The sequence below is a fragment of the Ovis aries genome, chromosome 6 (genome assembly GCF_016772045.2).
Source record: "Ovis aries strain OAR_USU_Benz2616 breed Rambouillet chromosome 6, ARS-UI_Ramb_v3.0, whole genome shotgun sequence".
NCBI classification, from domain to species: domain Eukaryota; kingdom Metazoa; phylum Chordata; class Mammalia; order Artiodactyla; family Bovidae; genus Ovis; species Ovis aries.
The window spans coordinates 45884557-45900990 of record NC_056059.1 but is presented as its reverse complement, the minus strand read 5'-3'; the positions used below and the strand labels follow the sequence as shown (position 1 = coordinate 45900990).

At 41.2% G+C, this 16434-nt stretch overlaps 1 protein-coding gene across 2 annotated transcripts in view; it reads left to right on the top strand.

Moving 5' to 3' along the window:
- SEL1L3 (SEL1L family member 3) overlaps nucleotides 1-16434 on the top strand; it is a 109892-nt gene that overhangs the window by 20993 nt on the left and 72465 nt on the right. For both annotated transcript variants that reach the window (XM_004009750.6, XM_042251286.2), the window contains exons 3-6: nucleotides 9272-9398; nucleotides 11329-11450; nucleotides 11806-11921; nucleotides 14212-14270. In XM_004009750.6, the coding sequence (XP_004009799.3) occupies nucleotides 9272-9398; nucleotides 11329-11450; nucleotides 11806-11921; nucleotides 14212-14270 (424 nt within the window). The remainder of the gene's footprint in view (nucleotides 1-9271; nucleotides 9399-11328; nucleotides 11451-11805; nucleotides 11922-14211; nucleotides 14271-16434) is intronic.

The window sequence follows — 16434 nt, the reverse complement described above, 5'->3', positions numbered from 1 at the left end:
GACCGTCTCACTGTGACAGCCTTTTTCCATGGTAGGGAGCGTGTAGGATGGGGTCAGCCATGTGCCTTCTGTAGTGCCTGTACACACTGAGGCTTCCCGGGTGGAGACCGTTTTGCTGCGCTGGTTACGGCTGCAGTGATTCTCCTCTGCAACGACACATGAGCACACCTTCACCCCGCACCTGCCCTCTAGCTCGAGTCTGTGATCACTCATCTGTATGCCTTGGCTAATGCATCTCTTTTTACTGGAAGCTGCCACCCCGCCGCCCCCTCAACACTCTCTCTCCCAGCCCCGTGGCCATCTTTCATGTTTTCCTAGCAAAATCATAGTCATATTTCAGTAGTCCGCTCAAATTTTCTACTCCTTCCCCACAAAGGTTTCTTCTTTTCTTTTCTTTCCTTTTTTGATTCTCAAATCGGAAATGAACTCTCTGCCCTCTAGCTTCCTCTAGTTCTCTCTTGGTGCTCACCACCCCTTATGATGTGTATCGTGTTCAATTCCATAAAGACTGATTGAACACCTATCCTGCGCCAATTTCTTCACTAAGTCTGGAGATTCAAAGACCCAGACATGGTCGTTCTCTTTAACGTGGTTATCCACAAGTAAACACAGCTCCCAATAGTAACAGTCACTTTCCCTTACTGAGCACTCACTGTGTGCCAGGAGCTGTGCTAAGGGCTTGTGCAAGTATCTAATTTAATACCAGTGCACTACGGTCATTATTGATAGAGGAGGAAACTGACTCGGAGAACGAGAGTAATTGGTCTAAAGTCACACAGCTAATGATCGAACTAGGACTTGAGCTCAAGTAGTTTGGTTCCCAAACACCACACTTAACCACTAAGCTATATTGCCAGGAGATGTCGTGAAGTTATTTATTTATTTAAGTCACTTCTTCATAGGAAAAAGTTACTGAGCAATCTGCGTCTTAGGTACTTTGCAAGGGTTCTTCACAGAGGAAGTGACATTTGAACAGAAATTTTAAGAAAGAGTAGAGTTTCCATAGTCAGAAAAAGAATAAAGGAAAGAACCCATCTGCCAGGGCAGGAGACACGAGAGACACAGGTTCGATCCCTGAGTTGAGAAGATCCCTGGAGGAGGGCATGGCCACCCACTCCAGTATTCTTGCCTGGAGAATCCCATGGACAGAGGAGTCTGGCGGGCTTCAGTCCATGGGGTCACAAAGAGTTGGACGTGAATGAAACAACTTAGCATGCACGCACGCACATCTAGGCAGAAGGGAAAAAAAAGAGAAAGGAATGCAGTCTGATGCGGGAATGGGGACGAGCCTGCAACCCTTGGAATGAGGGATGGCAAATGGGTTTCATCTTGCTTGCCAGCTCAGAGCAATGGGGGTGGCTACCTAGAGCACAGTGCTGAGAAGGATTCTGAGGCCGAGTCTGTGCTTAGTGAGAGAGACGCTGTGTAGATTGATTACCAGTGTCTGCCGCAGGTGGAAGTGTGGAGTAGCCGCACTTGAGCTTTTGTTCAGGTAGACTCTCAAGTGTGAGATGGGCAGTTCCAGAAAGAAGACTGGAAAGGCAAGTTGGGGCGACACGTTGGAGTTCCTTAAATGCCATGCTCAGATGTAGCAAGCATTTTGTTCTACTTCCGTCTGCTGCACGCTCAGTCCCGCTCTGACCCCGTGGACTGTAGCCGACCAGACTCCTCTGTCCATGGGACCTCCAGGCAAGAACACTGGAGTGGACTGTCGTGCCCTCCTCCAGGAATCTCTTACGTCTGCTACACTGGTACTTCCACCTACACAAAGGTTTTTCTGACTTTCCCTCTTAGGTCAGAAACTGGCAGTCTTCTTCTTCTCTACTCTCTTTTCCTTCCATTAAAAATTCATTCTCATTTTCAGACCTAATGGATTATAAGCAAGATTTTCTTATAACAAAATTCGTTTACAACAAAATCATAGAAGAGTAAGTCAAATTTTGGAGACAGACTTTACATGTCTCTGTGAAAATATCAGTTTATTCAGTGGAACAATTCAAGTTAATGATATGATGATGCTTTTTGTAATGATAAGAACTACAAATGTGACACTCTTAGAGACAAAAGAGACTTCTTTCTTTCCCCCAGGTAATCACTGTAGACTGGGATTTTTCAGTAATACCATTAATGAATGCCTAGCGTCTACATTGCCCTTTATGATTTTCAAGTCACTTTTTCCATGCGCAGTGTCTCATTTAACCCTCATAAGAGCCCCAGGGGCGGACAGTAGTTTCATTCTCTTTTTACAGAGATGAAAATTGAGGCTCTGGGAACCTGTTTAATGGAGTCCAAGTTCTTTCAACTTTGCTAAGCTGCTTCTCTGACACATGTTAAAACAATCCCAATCCAGGTTATACATTAGAAGGAATACACTTTTGTCTAAGTTGAATTTTGATTGGCATGAATCACCTTGTTTTCCTCACCCACTGGACTTTGCCTCTTTGAAGTGGATTGAACCACTGGGGCGCCCAGGGCGGGGCAGGCCTCTGCATGTGGCAGGCTCCTTCTCCCTGCCGGCATGGAAATGCCCAGAGATGTTCTTTTCTCTTGTAGCCAACAAAGTAATACATGTACCTGGTTAAAAAATTCAGAGAGTGTTAAAAGGTTTGGGGGAAGAGTAAATTCCTACCTGCCCCAGTCTTTTGGTCCTATTTCTTAGAGGCAAGCTCAATAACACTAGATTCTGTGTTTCCTTCCAGGGATGTTCTCTGCCCATATAATCATTAGGCTGATAGACCCTTCTCTTCTTACACACGTGGGAAGATACTAAAGATTCTGCTTTGCACTCATTAACAATATGGCAGAAATTTTTTCTGTCAGTACAGGAAACATGACCACGTTCTTTGCAATAGCTCCCTAGCATTGCATTGCCTGGCAGTCCATAATTTATTTGCCCTGTCCTCTGTTGATGGTCATGCAGGTCATCTTTTGTCTTTTATTGTTAGCAACAAGGTTTCTGTAAGCACCTTTGCATGTGTATCTTTGTACACACAAATAAATATGTTTGGAGGATAAATTCCTGGGAGTGGAATTTAGTCTTAAGACTCCTAGTGTTGAACATCTTACAGGCTTCCTTATCCACTCACTACTTTGCCTAGTGCCCTTTGCAGGGATAAATTCCAACCTAAATCATACTTGCTAGAAAGTAGAATTTTTTGTTCCCAAGCTTTGGCTTTAAGGACAATGAAACTCCCAATCACCACTTCCTGTTCAGTGTCCTGCGTTTGGAAAGAAGATTGAGTTATCATCATTCTAACTTTACTTCTCTGGGTTGGAAAATCGTAGCTTATTTTCCTCCAAGTTCCCCTTACAGACTTTTAGCCTCAGAAACATCCCCTGGAGAAGGAAACGGCAACCCTCTCCAGTATTCTTGCCTGGAAAATCCCAGGGATAGAGGGACCTGATGGGCTATTGTCTGTGGGGTTGCAAAGAGTCAGACATGACAGAGTGATTAAACAACAGCAAAACAATGACTTCTTTGCCTCAAGACTATCTCTAAAGAAACATGAAAGTGAAAGTCACTCAGTGGTGTCCGACTCTTTGCCACCCCTTAGACTGTAGATTGCCAGGCTCTTCTGTCCATGAATTCTCCAGGCCAGAGTACTAAAGTGGGTAGCCGTTCTCTTCTCCAGAGGATCTTCCCAACACAGGGATCAAACCCAGGTCTCCCCCATTGCAGGCAATTCTTTATTGTCTGAAACAGAATTTCTCCACAAAAGGACTGGGGTTTCAGCTGCATCACTGTGGTGTATTTGAAGCTCATCCTAAATAAGGCTTTGTTATGTTGAAACAGGAACTTCCCCAAAGCAGGTATCCCTGTCAGGGCTCTGAGCATTCTGTTGAACTAGAGAATGGGCTGTATAACCCCCCAGCCACCCCACTTAGGGTAATAAGTTCAGTTCAGTTCAGTCACTCAGCTGTGTCCGACTCTTTGCGACCCTGTGGACTGCAGCCCACCAGGCTTCCCTGTCCATCACCAACTCCTACAGCTTGCTCAAACTCATGTCCGTCGAGTCGGTGATGCCATCTAACATCTCATCTTCTGCATTCCCCTTCTCCTCTTGCCTTCAGTCTTTCCCCGCATCAGAGTCTTTTCCAATGAGTCAGTTCTTTGCATCAGGTGGCCAAAGTATTGGAGCTTCGTCTTCAGCATCAGTCCTTCCAGTGAACACCCAGGACTGATTTCCTTTAGGATGGACAGTTTAATATCCTTGCTGTCCAAAGGACTCTCAAGAATCTTCTCCAACACCAGTTCAAAAGCTTCAATTCTTCAGCACTCAGCTTTCTTTATAGTCCAACTCTCACATCCATACATGACTCCTGAATAAACCATAGCTTTGACTAGATGGATCTTTGTCGGCAAAGTAATGTCTCTGCTTCTTAAAATGCTGTCTAGGTTGGTCATAGCTTTCCTTCCAAGAAGCAAGTGTCTTTTAATTTCATGGCTGCAGTCACCATCTGCAGTGATTTTGGAGCCCAAGAAAATAAAGTCTCTCACTGTTTCCATTGTTTCCCATCTATTTGCCATGAAGTGATGGCACATGCCATGATCTCTGTTTTCTGAATGTTGAGTTTTAAGCCAACTTTTTCACTCTCCTCTTTCACTTTCATCAAGGGGCTCTTTAGTTTTCTTTGCTTTCTGCCATAAGGGTGGTGTCATCTGCATATCTGAGGTTATTAATGTTTCTTCTGGCAATCTTGATTCCAGCTGGGGTTTCATCCAGCCTGGCATTTCACATGATGTACTCTGCATAGAAGTTAAATAAGCAGGGTGATAATACACAGCCTTGACGTACTCCTTTCCCAATTTGGAACCCGTTCGTTGTTCCATGTCTGGTGGTAACTGTTGCTTCTTGACCTACATACAGATTTCTCAGGAGGCAGGTCAGGTGGTCTGGTATTCCCATCTCTTGAAAAGTTTTCCACAGTTTGTTGTGATCCACATAGTCAGAGGCTTTGGTGTAATCAATAAAGCAGTAGATGTTTTTCTGGAATTCTCTTGCTTTTCGATGATCCAATGGATGTTGGCAATTTGATCTCTGGTTCCTATGCCTTTTCTAAATCCAGCCTGAACATCTGGAAGTTCATGGTTTACATACTGTTGAAGCCTGGCTTGGAGAATTTCGAATGTTACTTTGCCAGCATGTGAGATGAGTGCAATTGTGTGGTAGTTTGAACATTCTTTGGCATTGCCTTTCTTTGGGATTGGAATGAAAACTGACCTTTACCAGTCCTGTGGCCACTGCTGAGTTTTCCAAATGTGATGGCATATTGAGTGCAGCACTTTCACAGAATCATCTTTTAGGATTTGAAATAGCTCCACTTGGATTCCACCACCTCCACTAGCTTTGTTCATAGTGATGCTTCCTAAGGCCCACTTGACTTCGCATTCCAGGATGTCTGGCTTTAGGTGAGTGACCACACCATTGTGGTTATCTGGGTCATGAAGAAATCTTTTTTGTATAATTCTTCTGTGTATTCTTGCCACCTCTTCTTAATATCTTCTGCTTCTGTTAGGTCCATACCATTTCTGTCCTTTTTGTGCTCATCTTTTTTTTTTTTTTAATGTCACTCAGGGTGATATATATATATATATTTTAAAATATCACTCAGGGTGATATTAAAAACATTTGACAATTAGTACGAGGTGAGGGGGCCCAGGCAGGCTCCTCCAGGCACTGGCCCTGGTGCTGAAACAGGATGTGCTGAATATCGTTACTGAGCCAGATTCTACTCTGAAGGAGAAGCCAGAGTGGGTATTGTGTGTGTGTTGGGGCACATCATCTAAACAATACGGACATATTTCAGTATTTTAACAACCAGTAGAGCCGCACATGGGCATGCCAGCTGAACATCAGCCCTAGTTCTCTCTGGAAGGACTTGTGAGATGTGATGTGGTTTAATAACAAGCACATTGGTTTGCAGTGGGAGACCAGGTTTGAGTCATACCTGGGTCTCTTGTTAGTTATACGACCTTTAACAAGACATGAAAACTTCTCTTGTCTCCAAATGAAGGAGTTTGCACCATGTTAAATCTAATGCTTCTCCTTGCTCTAAAATTTGAGGAAACAAAGCAATAGAAGTGGCCAAGGGAGTGGGTTTCAAACCTGAACTGATTCTATGGCATTTCTTGTTTATGTCCCAGTGATGCCTCTTCCCCATGTAACTTCCTCATTCAAGATTAGCCAAGAGAAATGGATCTGAGAAAAGACATTTAATTTTTGACTTGGGGGGGGGGGAACATCGTAGAATGATGGAACATGATGGGTGAAAGAGACACGGATGCAGATCCCGATTTGGCCACAGCTGTGTTCATTTGTTCGTTCATCCATTCACTCTCTAAATGTTTTTTGAGGCTCTGTCATGTTTGGGCCACTGTTCTGGCTCTGAGGATGGATTAAAGAATGAAGTAAAGTCCTTGCTGCCCTGGAGCTTACATTCTATGTTAGCAATTCATTTAACCTCTTTGAGCCCATGTTTTGAAGTCGAGTTTTCCTACCTGTAAATCCTTCAATGGGCAGTGGCATTGTTGCTACAGTTTCCTGTTTAATGCCTATGCCAGTCATCACAAATCAATTATAGCAGTCCAAGCAGCCAGTCAGTTACTGGAGGATGTTATTTATCCTGGGCTAATATTTTATGTTGATGCATTTGATGTAGAAGAATTCTCAAGTCTTTCCCTACTCCAAAATGTTTCATTCTTATTCATTATTTCTAATGAAATGGGAAGACAATATTGTACTGAGGGAACCTGTAGTAGAACTCCAAATCATAGAACTATTATTAAAGCTACAGATTTTACAAGAAAACCATCATCACTTTGGTTTTGTTGGACACAAAAGATATGTGTTATTGTAAAATTATTTCAGATCTTTGGGCCTTAGATTTCCCCTCCACAGTCTTTTGCTGCAAGTTCTCGTATTCAACTAGCTTTACTTTGATCCCTGGATAAAGGAAAGGCTCATCAACATTCACTTTTGACTCCTTTCACTTTGGAAACCTCCTTTATGAAACCTCCTTTTACTGTAGTCAGATGGGGCAGAATCAAATCCTGCTCATTCTGATAAATTTTTCTACTATATACTAGATAACAGCAGTCACCAGCAGAAGGCTTTCCAGGGGGCTAACGTGGCCATCTGGTCTCCTATGTTTTGCTCACCACTGTGGAAGCCAGCCAAGGTTGGGCTGACATCAACCTCTTGGTCAGTTTTTTTTTTCCTTGGATTCTGAAGACACCCTTGCAGTATTTCCATTTCTAATCCTCTTTCCTGGCTCCCATAACTGACCAGCAAGTCCAACGTGCTCACATCGAGCTCAAATTGCAAAGAAAAAAGTTTGAAGTATTTCTGTTGGAATTAATAACTCCACCCTTTGGGGTTTCTAAATGTATCTCTGAGACTATGAAAACATCACTCTTATGATTTTCAAGTTATAATGAACTAGAGGGACCTCTTTATATATTGAAGCATTTTTCCCCAATGAGGAATGAGAGCTGGGATGTCCTCTATCCCAGGCTGAGGCTCCTATAATTTTTGCCAATATTGTCATTTGGTAACTTGCCCAGAAGTCAACTCTTCCCTCTCTAAGAAGACCAGGAAAGCAGATTATTTCCAGCATTTAAACAGAGACCTTTAGACCAGGAGCATTTTAAGAAAGAGAAAAGATGATCTTTATTTCTACGTTGAACTCAGTGAATTAATTTTTCTTTGAAGTGGGGTGGAGTATGGGAAATAAAAAAATCCATATTAACCTTTTAGACCTTAAATACAGATGAAATAACTCAGTTTTCTCTATAAGATTTGTTATAGGTACTCCTCTTTTCTAGAGCCACAGAACTCTCCCACATGTGCAAAATAAAGAGGAAGACTCTCTAGTTTTTTTTTGTTTTATTGATTCTTTAAAAAAATTATTTATTTTTAATTGAAGTTTAATTGCTTTACAGTATTGTGTTGTTTTCTGCCAAACATCAATATGACTTATCCATAGGTTTATTCATGTCCCCTCCCACTTGAACATCCTTCCCACCTCTCTCTCCATCCCACCCCTCTAGGTTGTTACCAAAGACTCTAGTTTTAAAGGGTATAGTGTTTTGCCTTAACAAAAGAAACCACTCATTATACACAATTCCACTCATTACACAACAATTTCAATATTTAATAGAAGACTATTTAACTTAATTTCAATATGCAGTCATTAAAAGAAAAGAAAGAACCATTAGAGAGAAGCAGTAGTATATTCATCACCAAATTGGGCCGAAACCTACATCCAGACTTGAACAGTGCTGGTAAATCCTGAATGACAGCAATCTGGAGTCCTAGTTGGGAAGAGGGTCCTGGACTGTGTGTTCACTCTGCAAGTAAGAGTTCAAATTGCAGTTTTCGCAGTTCTCATTTACAACCCCAGGCTGCAATCTGATATCATCATCGGTTTGCATCCAGAAATGCAGCTCTTATTTTTCTTTAACTTTTACAGTGCCCTCTGTTTCACCTTGTGAGTCAGAAGACTTCTTAGACCCCAAGTGAAAGAGTGAAAGTTGCTCAGTCATGTTGGACTCTTTGTGACCACATGGACTATACAGTCCATGGAATTCTCCAGGCCAGAATACTGGAGTGGGCAGCCATTCCCTTCTCCAAGGGATCTTCCCAACCCAGGGATCAAACCCAGGTCTCCTGCATTGCAGGCAAATTCTTTACCAGCTGAGCCACAGGAGAAGTCCTAGGCGGCTCAAGAAATTCCAGGACCCACTCCCTTTCTTACCTGAAGTGCAACTTGACTTGCTGAACAACTATATATATACATTTACATATTTATTTATTTATTTAACAGCAGTACAGACCATAGTAGATGGTACTTAAGTGTTAACTGTTAGTATTACACAAATTCAAAATGCTTTTCATAGCATTAGATGGGCAGGGCGTAAGGTAGTTAAGCACATGGAATCTAAGCTAGAAACTTGACATTTTGTTCTACTACTTATTAGCTCTGTTACCTTAGGCAAGTTATTTTATCTCTCTATACTTCAGGCTTTTCATCTGTAGAGTGGGACTAATGAAGACTCTCCTTTGTAGGGTTGCTATGGACATGAATTGAGATATCTCTGTAGAGTGCTTCTTGGGTGCCTGGCATATATTCAGGGTGCCATAAATGTTTGCTGATATTTTCAGACTTAAATGTTTGATTGGAGCTAGGCAATAGGTTGCAGAAAGAATGTGATGTTGAAAGCCGTGTTTTTCTGGAAATAATTTAAAGTCAGCTGTCTTGCTGTTTACAGATATGGTTACCCTCCTGGGATTTCTCTATGCCTCCAGTGGAGAAAACACAGGCATTGTGAAGAAGTTCCTGAGATTTCAGAATCGAGAGTTGGAGGCCACCCGACGCCAGCGGATAGATTACCCAGTGTAAGAAGGGGCTGGTGATGGGAGGCCAGTACGGCCATAGTGTTCTTTTTATCTGAGGACCAGAGCAGGCTGATCTGACTCACACACTTAGTCACTCAAACATGTCTGACTCTTTGTGACCCCAAGGACTGTAACCCACCAGGATCCTCTGTCCGTGGGATTTTTCAGGCAAGAAATACTGGAGTGGGTTGCCATTTCCTTCTCTAGGGGATCTTCCTTACCCAGGTACTGAACTTGCATCTCCTGTGTCTTCTGCATTGCAGGCAGATTTTTTACCTGCTGAACCATCTGGGAAGTCTAGAGCAGGCTAGTGGACCCACTTAGGAGGACCTACCTTTGTAATATGCTTTGAGGAAATGATGAGATCTACATAGCTTAGGCAGAATTTGTGGACCCAAAAACTTCAGCATTTGGAAATCATTCTCTCACTTAGCAATCCTCAGTTTGCCTCGGAATGACTGGTATGCCATTCCTGGGAATGACCTAAGTAAGGGAGTCAGGTGTTGGAGCCTGAGGCTTTGCAAGGTGTCAGATGCAGCCAGCCACAGCCCTGCCAGATTGCAACCTTTGGTTTGCTTTTTCTGCCTTGGAAGATTGGATGAGCTGCTTGAATCTCATAACGTCTGATCTCCTCCATTGATTTCAGCAAAACCCAGATATATATATATATATATATATATATATATATATATATATTTTTTTTTTTTTCCTTCTGCTGAATTGAAGATGCTGAAAATGGTTCGTGGTTCACCTCAGACCGGATGGATTCAGCAGAGTGATTTAATTCTTCCCATGCTGTTGGTTGTAGAAAGATCTTGAGTCACTTTACTAAGCGTATGTTCTTACTAAGCTTCCTTGTAATAACTTATCTTCATGAGCTTGCTCAGCTGGGTGGGTCAGGAGGGAGCTGTGTGGCACCATCTGTTTGTATATCTTACACTGATTTGGAGGCCAGATTATAAAGCCCAGAATATTCTAATATTCTAAGGTCTTGTTGGGATGAATCCCCAAAGAATCTGGAGCTGCTGCCACTTTAACCCAAACTGTGAATTGGTTTTTGGGGAAATGGAGAGCATTCTCTGTATTGGTTTTGACCTTGATTCATGTTTTACTCACAAAACACAATTTCTCTCAGCTCATCTTTAAACTGCTGGTCACTAGCACAATGTGTGACGTCAAGCAAGTGTTCAAACAGCAAATATTTGTTGAATGATTTGTGGATCACAAAGCTTGGCTAAAATATTTCCTCTTGAAGTTGACTACTGTTATTTTATCCTCACTTGGCAAATCACAGATGGACAGTGTATTTTTTTTCAACTAAAATAGCCCTTATCCAAAAATGGAACAATTAGAGTAGTTGCTCCATATCGGTCAGCCAGAACTGTGATACCAAACAACCTCATGTGTGCGTTAAAATAGTATTTCTGGGTCCTATTAACATATTGCAATTCCATTTGCAGATTATGACATGTTTCTGCCTTAGGGCTTTTATCTTTGAAAGAAGTGAAATTGCTCAAAAAGCCCTAATTATGTCTTTTTTTTTAATCATTGAAATTAGAATAGCTTCTTATCAAATCACCTCTTATTAAAACCCAGATTTTTAGTCTGTTTCTGGCTTTATAAGCCTTAATCAAGTATTCAAATGGCAAGTCCGTGTGATTCTCAAAAAGGCATAGGAATAGTTTTTGGTGCAAGGTACAATGTCTGCTAGTTTTATACAGTGATGCTTAACTCCTGTCTTTCCCAGTTACTATAACTACCTCCTTTGTTTCTAAAATCAAGCTTTGCAAGCGGATCTCCCATGATGAGCACGAAGGCAAATTCATCCCTTCAATGGAAAAAAAGCAATTTACTTGGTCATTGTTAACTATAATTACCTGTTCTTGGATGACATCAATCTGCAGAATTTTTTTTCTCCTCACTCTTGCAGGTTTACTGTTTCATTGTGGCTTTATTTACTCCATTATTGCAAGGCCAGTCTCTGTGGGATTCTGTACTTTGTTGACTCTAATGAGATGTACGGCACACCTTCTATATTTCTTACTGAAGAGGGTAAGTATGAAATAGAATCTTTAGAACGATAGTGTGGTTTTCTTAAGCTCTGTCTTTTGGACGATATGTCTGTCTAGAATAAGGAATGTTGTCGTTGTGGCCATGCAGGAGGAACAATGGTTTCCAAGTATGGACTTCAAGTTCAACTTTTTCTGGAAGCTTAAAACAAACATTTTTAATACAGACGAATGTACTTAGGTGTTTTTTGTTGTTTTGTTTCATTTTGCTTTTATTTAAAGGAAGAAGGAATGTGATCTAGTCATAGCTTTTTTGGAAAATCCTTGAAAAGATACAGCCACTGCCTTCACTTCTAACTATTCTTTGTCATTTTCACAAACTTTTGTTTTCCCTTTAGGCTACTTGCATATTCAAATGCATCTTGTCAAAGGAGAAGACCTTGCTGTAAAAACGAAATTCACCATACCTTTGAAGGAGTGGTTTCGCCTGGATATCTCTTTTAATGGTGGCCAGGTACCAAGAGCATGTTCCATCATGAATCATATCAGCACCGTCACTTAACTTTAAGCATTGCTGTAAAGTCAGGGAGCTAAGAAATCTGCAAAAACAAATTTGTGGTAGCTGATAAACTTTTACAACCATAACACTTTTTTTAAATAAAAATTTTATGGTTGGAATCTTAAATCATAAGCATTCTATCCCATTTAATTAACTTTTAAAGTGCTTTTTTCGACTATATTGTGAATGAATAATACATCTAGCTATATAACCACAATTATCTGAGCAATTCAAGCCTTTTTTCCTAGCAAAATAGGCTTTGAGGAGATAAATGGTAAAACAGCCTTGGCATATTTATATAGTGTTATCAAATCTACAACTTTTTTATAGGAAATTTATTGGTTAGCTCAGCCAAGAAATGGTTTGACTGTTTTTGGCAGTGAAAACAATTGCTTGTGTTTGACATTAAACAAATAATAACCAACAAACCTGAGTGATAATTCTGGTGAGGTGGACGTTCTTTATCTACTTTGTACTATGAAACACTGCGCATAGCAGTTTCAAGCACTTATAACACAGATTTTATGGATTATGGCAAATCTCTTGTTATTATTGAAGATAATTCCATTCCTTTATGTTGTTATATATGATATTGGTGTACTGCCTTTTTTCTGGTTACTTTCTTATCAGCTTCTCTTACTGATTGGTGATTTTCTGAAAATGAAACTGGAAAAGACGTTTTGTTTGTCTTCTGTGTTAGAGAATACACAGACTTCCCTTGGTGGTTAGGTTTATCACATGTCCTTTTTCTGAAGAGAAGAGAAATTGGGTCAGTCCTTGTAGCTTAACTGAGGAGAGTCTGTAAGATATTAGCTGGCATTTTTTGTATTTTTTTCCTTAATGTTGTTAGGTGACATTGCTGCGGTCTGAGTTTTAGTGTCTCATTTGCATGAAGATTATGATGGCATTATAGCTTGGTTGCTGCTTTCTCTTAAGGTCAGCTCAGTGCCTCATATCACTTAGGTATCAAATCATCAGAGCAAATCACAGATCTTATTTTATACCTGCTGTATGCCAGGCACTATGATCAAGGAGCTTAGAGACTATTTATGGAAGTCACATAGAGCAGGTAAGGGGTGTCATAAGGTGAGTCTAATTGCCAAATGATTCATATTCATTCACAGAAGAGAGACATCCAACTTCATGCTGGGATGCTCAGGGAAGATTTCCTAAAGAAGGTTCCTACAGATGGGGGACAGAGTTTAAATGGAGGAACAGAGCGGATATTTTAGCCCATCATTGGATGCTCACTTCCAATTTCTTCTTGCCATGCAGCATGGTGTCATTGAAGTTTTTTAAACAGAGGAGTAAATCAAAGTAATCCTTTAACTAATGGCAGAGTACATGATTGGGTAAAGCAGGAGAGAAGAGTTAGGAAGACCAGATGGAGTAGAAAGGAAAAAAAAGCTAGATTTTTTTTTTTAGTAGACATTCACCAAATGCCCTTTTATCTTTGCATCCCATCTGCTCTCCTTGATACCCCTAGGTTCCAAAATAATACTCACTGTTTTTCTACACAAAATCCAGCTCTGTGGTAAGACCACTGTATTCATTACTTTGACTAAATGGACACATTGGCCTAAAGTAAATGGTTGGTTTAGAAAGACAATTGGTCTGAGTCATTTTTTTTCTTTGAAACAACACGGTGTCTATGGCTGACTTGGACTGTTTTTTCTGGGTTAGCTTTTCTTTCAGAGACGTGTGTTGGAGCTACATCTTTGAGAATCTAGTTAAGCCAGAATGTGTTTTCTGAACACTTGCTCTGTGGTAGCACTGGGGAGTCAAAGAGCCCTCTAACCTTAAGGGTTTATGTTGTAGTCCAGCCACGAGAAGAATGCATGACAGCCAACAACACTCACGATGAAAACATTGTCACCACTGAAATGATGGTGACGATTCTTAGTGCTGGGGAAGTATCTTACACCTTTCTTTGTCTTTCTATGCAACAAGCTTTCAAGCACAAATTCACCAAAAGAATCTTTTGACTCAAAGTTTAGAAGTGTCTGGAACCCCCTGGGGGAAACTACGTTATAGATATTTTTATCATCTCAAGTCATTTGGAGAAATTAAATTTCTTAAGTCTCAAAATATACACAGTGTTGGTAAACTACTATTTTGATTTTTGCAGAAACTGATCAAACAAAAGACTATGAAGCATATTTTATGGGTAACTCATCCCCAGGACTGTATTTATGGTGTGGGGTCTGGAGGCATTACTAATCCTTGTGTATCTCTCCCAACATAGATAGTAGTAACCACCAGCACTGGGCAGGATTTGAAAGACTACCATAATCAGACCATTAGGTAAGTGTGGCTTTTCATTTGTGTCAAAATTTTCTGGATGAGGGCTAAAGGAACCTTCCTGTGTTAGCCCTGCACCCTAATGTTATTCCTACCCCATCCGATTCAGCTTTTCCAAGCACGAATGGTAACTAGTCTGCCTTGAAGTTAATCTTTGTACCTTTTTGTTTTTCTCTTTTTTAAATGCCCACAAACTCTCCTTGTTTTCCCCACAACCTTCTTTTTGTTTTTTCCCAAGCGAGAGAAACTAGTTCTGTCTCCAGATCTCATTGTAAATTCTTCCTTTTATAGCACTGCATAATTCGTGTTCTTTGAAAATTATCGTTTACAAAGGATTCTAGCAAACAAATCAAAGTATTAATGTTGCTTACTGGGAGGAGTTGATAACTTTGACTTAGTGTAAAACATAAAAGCAGACAGCCTTCATATTTATGTTTATAATCTAAATTTGAAATGTATGTAACTATTGATATTGGGTTAACTTTTCATCTTGATATAATCATTCTCTACAAGAGTTAAAGAAACTGAGAATTGGGTCTTTTTCCTTGTATATCATAGTTTTAACTTGCTTCTGCATCCCTGATTAAGAGTGGGTTTTAGAGTGGTAGAACCATGGGACATGAGTTCTTTAGGAACTCAGGATACCTCATTATGGTGTCATGCAAGGAAGAATTTACAGTGAGATCTGGAGACAGAAATAGTTTGTTCAGTTGCTCAGTCATGTCCAACTCTTTTGTGACCCCATGGACTGTAGCCCACCAGGCTCCTTTGTCCATGGGATTTTTCAGGCAAGAATACTGGAATGGGTTGCCATGCCCTCCTTCATGGGATCTTCCCCCAATCCAGAGATTGAACCTATGTCTCCTGCCTTGGCAGGCGGATTCTTTACCACTGAGCCACCTGGGAAGCCCCTGTATGTGTGTATGTGTGTGTGTGTGTATAAAACAGAAACACAAATTAGTAGCTTTGAATGTATAATTTTAAAAAACTTACCAGAGGAATTCCCTGGCACTCCAGTGGTTAGGCCTCTGGACTTCCTCTGCACTGGGCACAGAATCAGTCCTTCATCTGGGAATTAAAATCCCACATGCTGTGCTATGTGGCCAAAAGGAGAAAATCAGGACTGTTGGGCACTTTGGCTGGGGGGTGGCAAAGTGGTTGATTCCTTCATCTTATAGTCATCTCACAACACCAAGCATAAAACTGTCTTTCCAAACAGGCTCTGTTCACTCAGAGTCCCTGAGCAGTCCAGATTTTCTTGGAAACCAATTACTAAAGGAAGGAAAGCAAAGAGGGGTGATGTCAGCAGAGTAGGGAGCACACAGTCCGCTTTCCTCCCCCACTATTTCTCTTTCCATTTAAATCAAACAACTATGTCAGGACCTGGGCACATACAACAATTCTTATGTCCATGACCAGATTAATGGATGGAAACAGTGTCAGACTTTCTTTTTTTGGGCTCCAAAATCACTGCAGATGGTGACTGCAGCCATGAAATTAAAAGACGCTTACTCCTTGGAAGAAAAGTTATGACCAACCTAGATAGTATATTCAAAAGCAGAGACATCACTTTGCCGACTAAGGTCCATCTAGTCAAGGCTATGGTTTTTCCTGTGGTCATGTATGGATGTGAGAGTTGGACTGTGAAGAAGGCTGAGTGCCGAAGAATTGATGCTTTTGAACTGTGGTGTTGGAGAAGACTCTTGAGAGTCCCTTGGACTGCAAGGAGATCCAACCAGTCTATTCTGAAGGAGATCAACCCTGGGATTTCTTTGGAAGGACTGATGCTAAAGCTGAAACTCCAGTACTTTGGCCACCTCATGGGAAAAGTTGACTCATTGGAAAAGACTCTGATGCTGGGAAGGATTGGGGGCAGGAGGAGAAGGGGACGACAGAGGATGAGATGGCTGGATGGCATCACGGACTCGATGGACGTGAGTCTGAGTGAACTCCGGGAGATGGTATGGACAGGGAGATCTGGCGTGCTGCGATTCATAAGGTGCAGAGTTGGACACGACTGACCGACTGAACTGAACTGAGCTGAACTGAGAGAGGCTAAAGCAGTGGTATTCCTTAGCTTACAAAGAGAAAGTCAGGGGTGACTGGATGGCAGTATTGAAGCACAGAAGCCAAGATCTTAGGACAGAACAGAAATCTCAAGGGCACC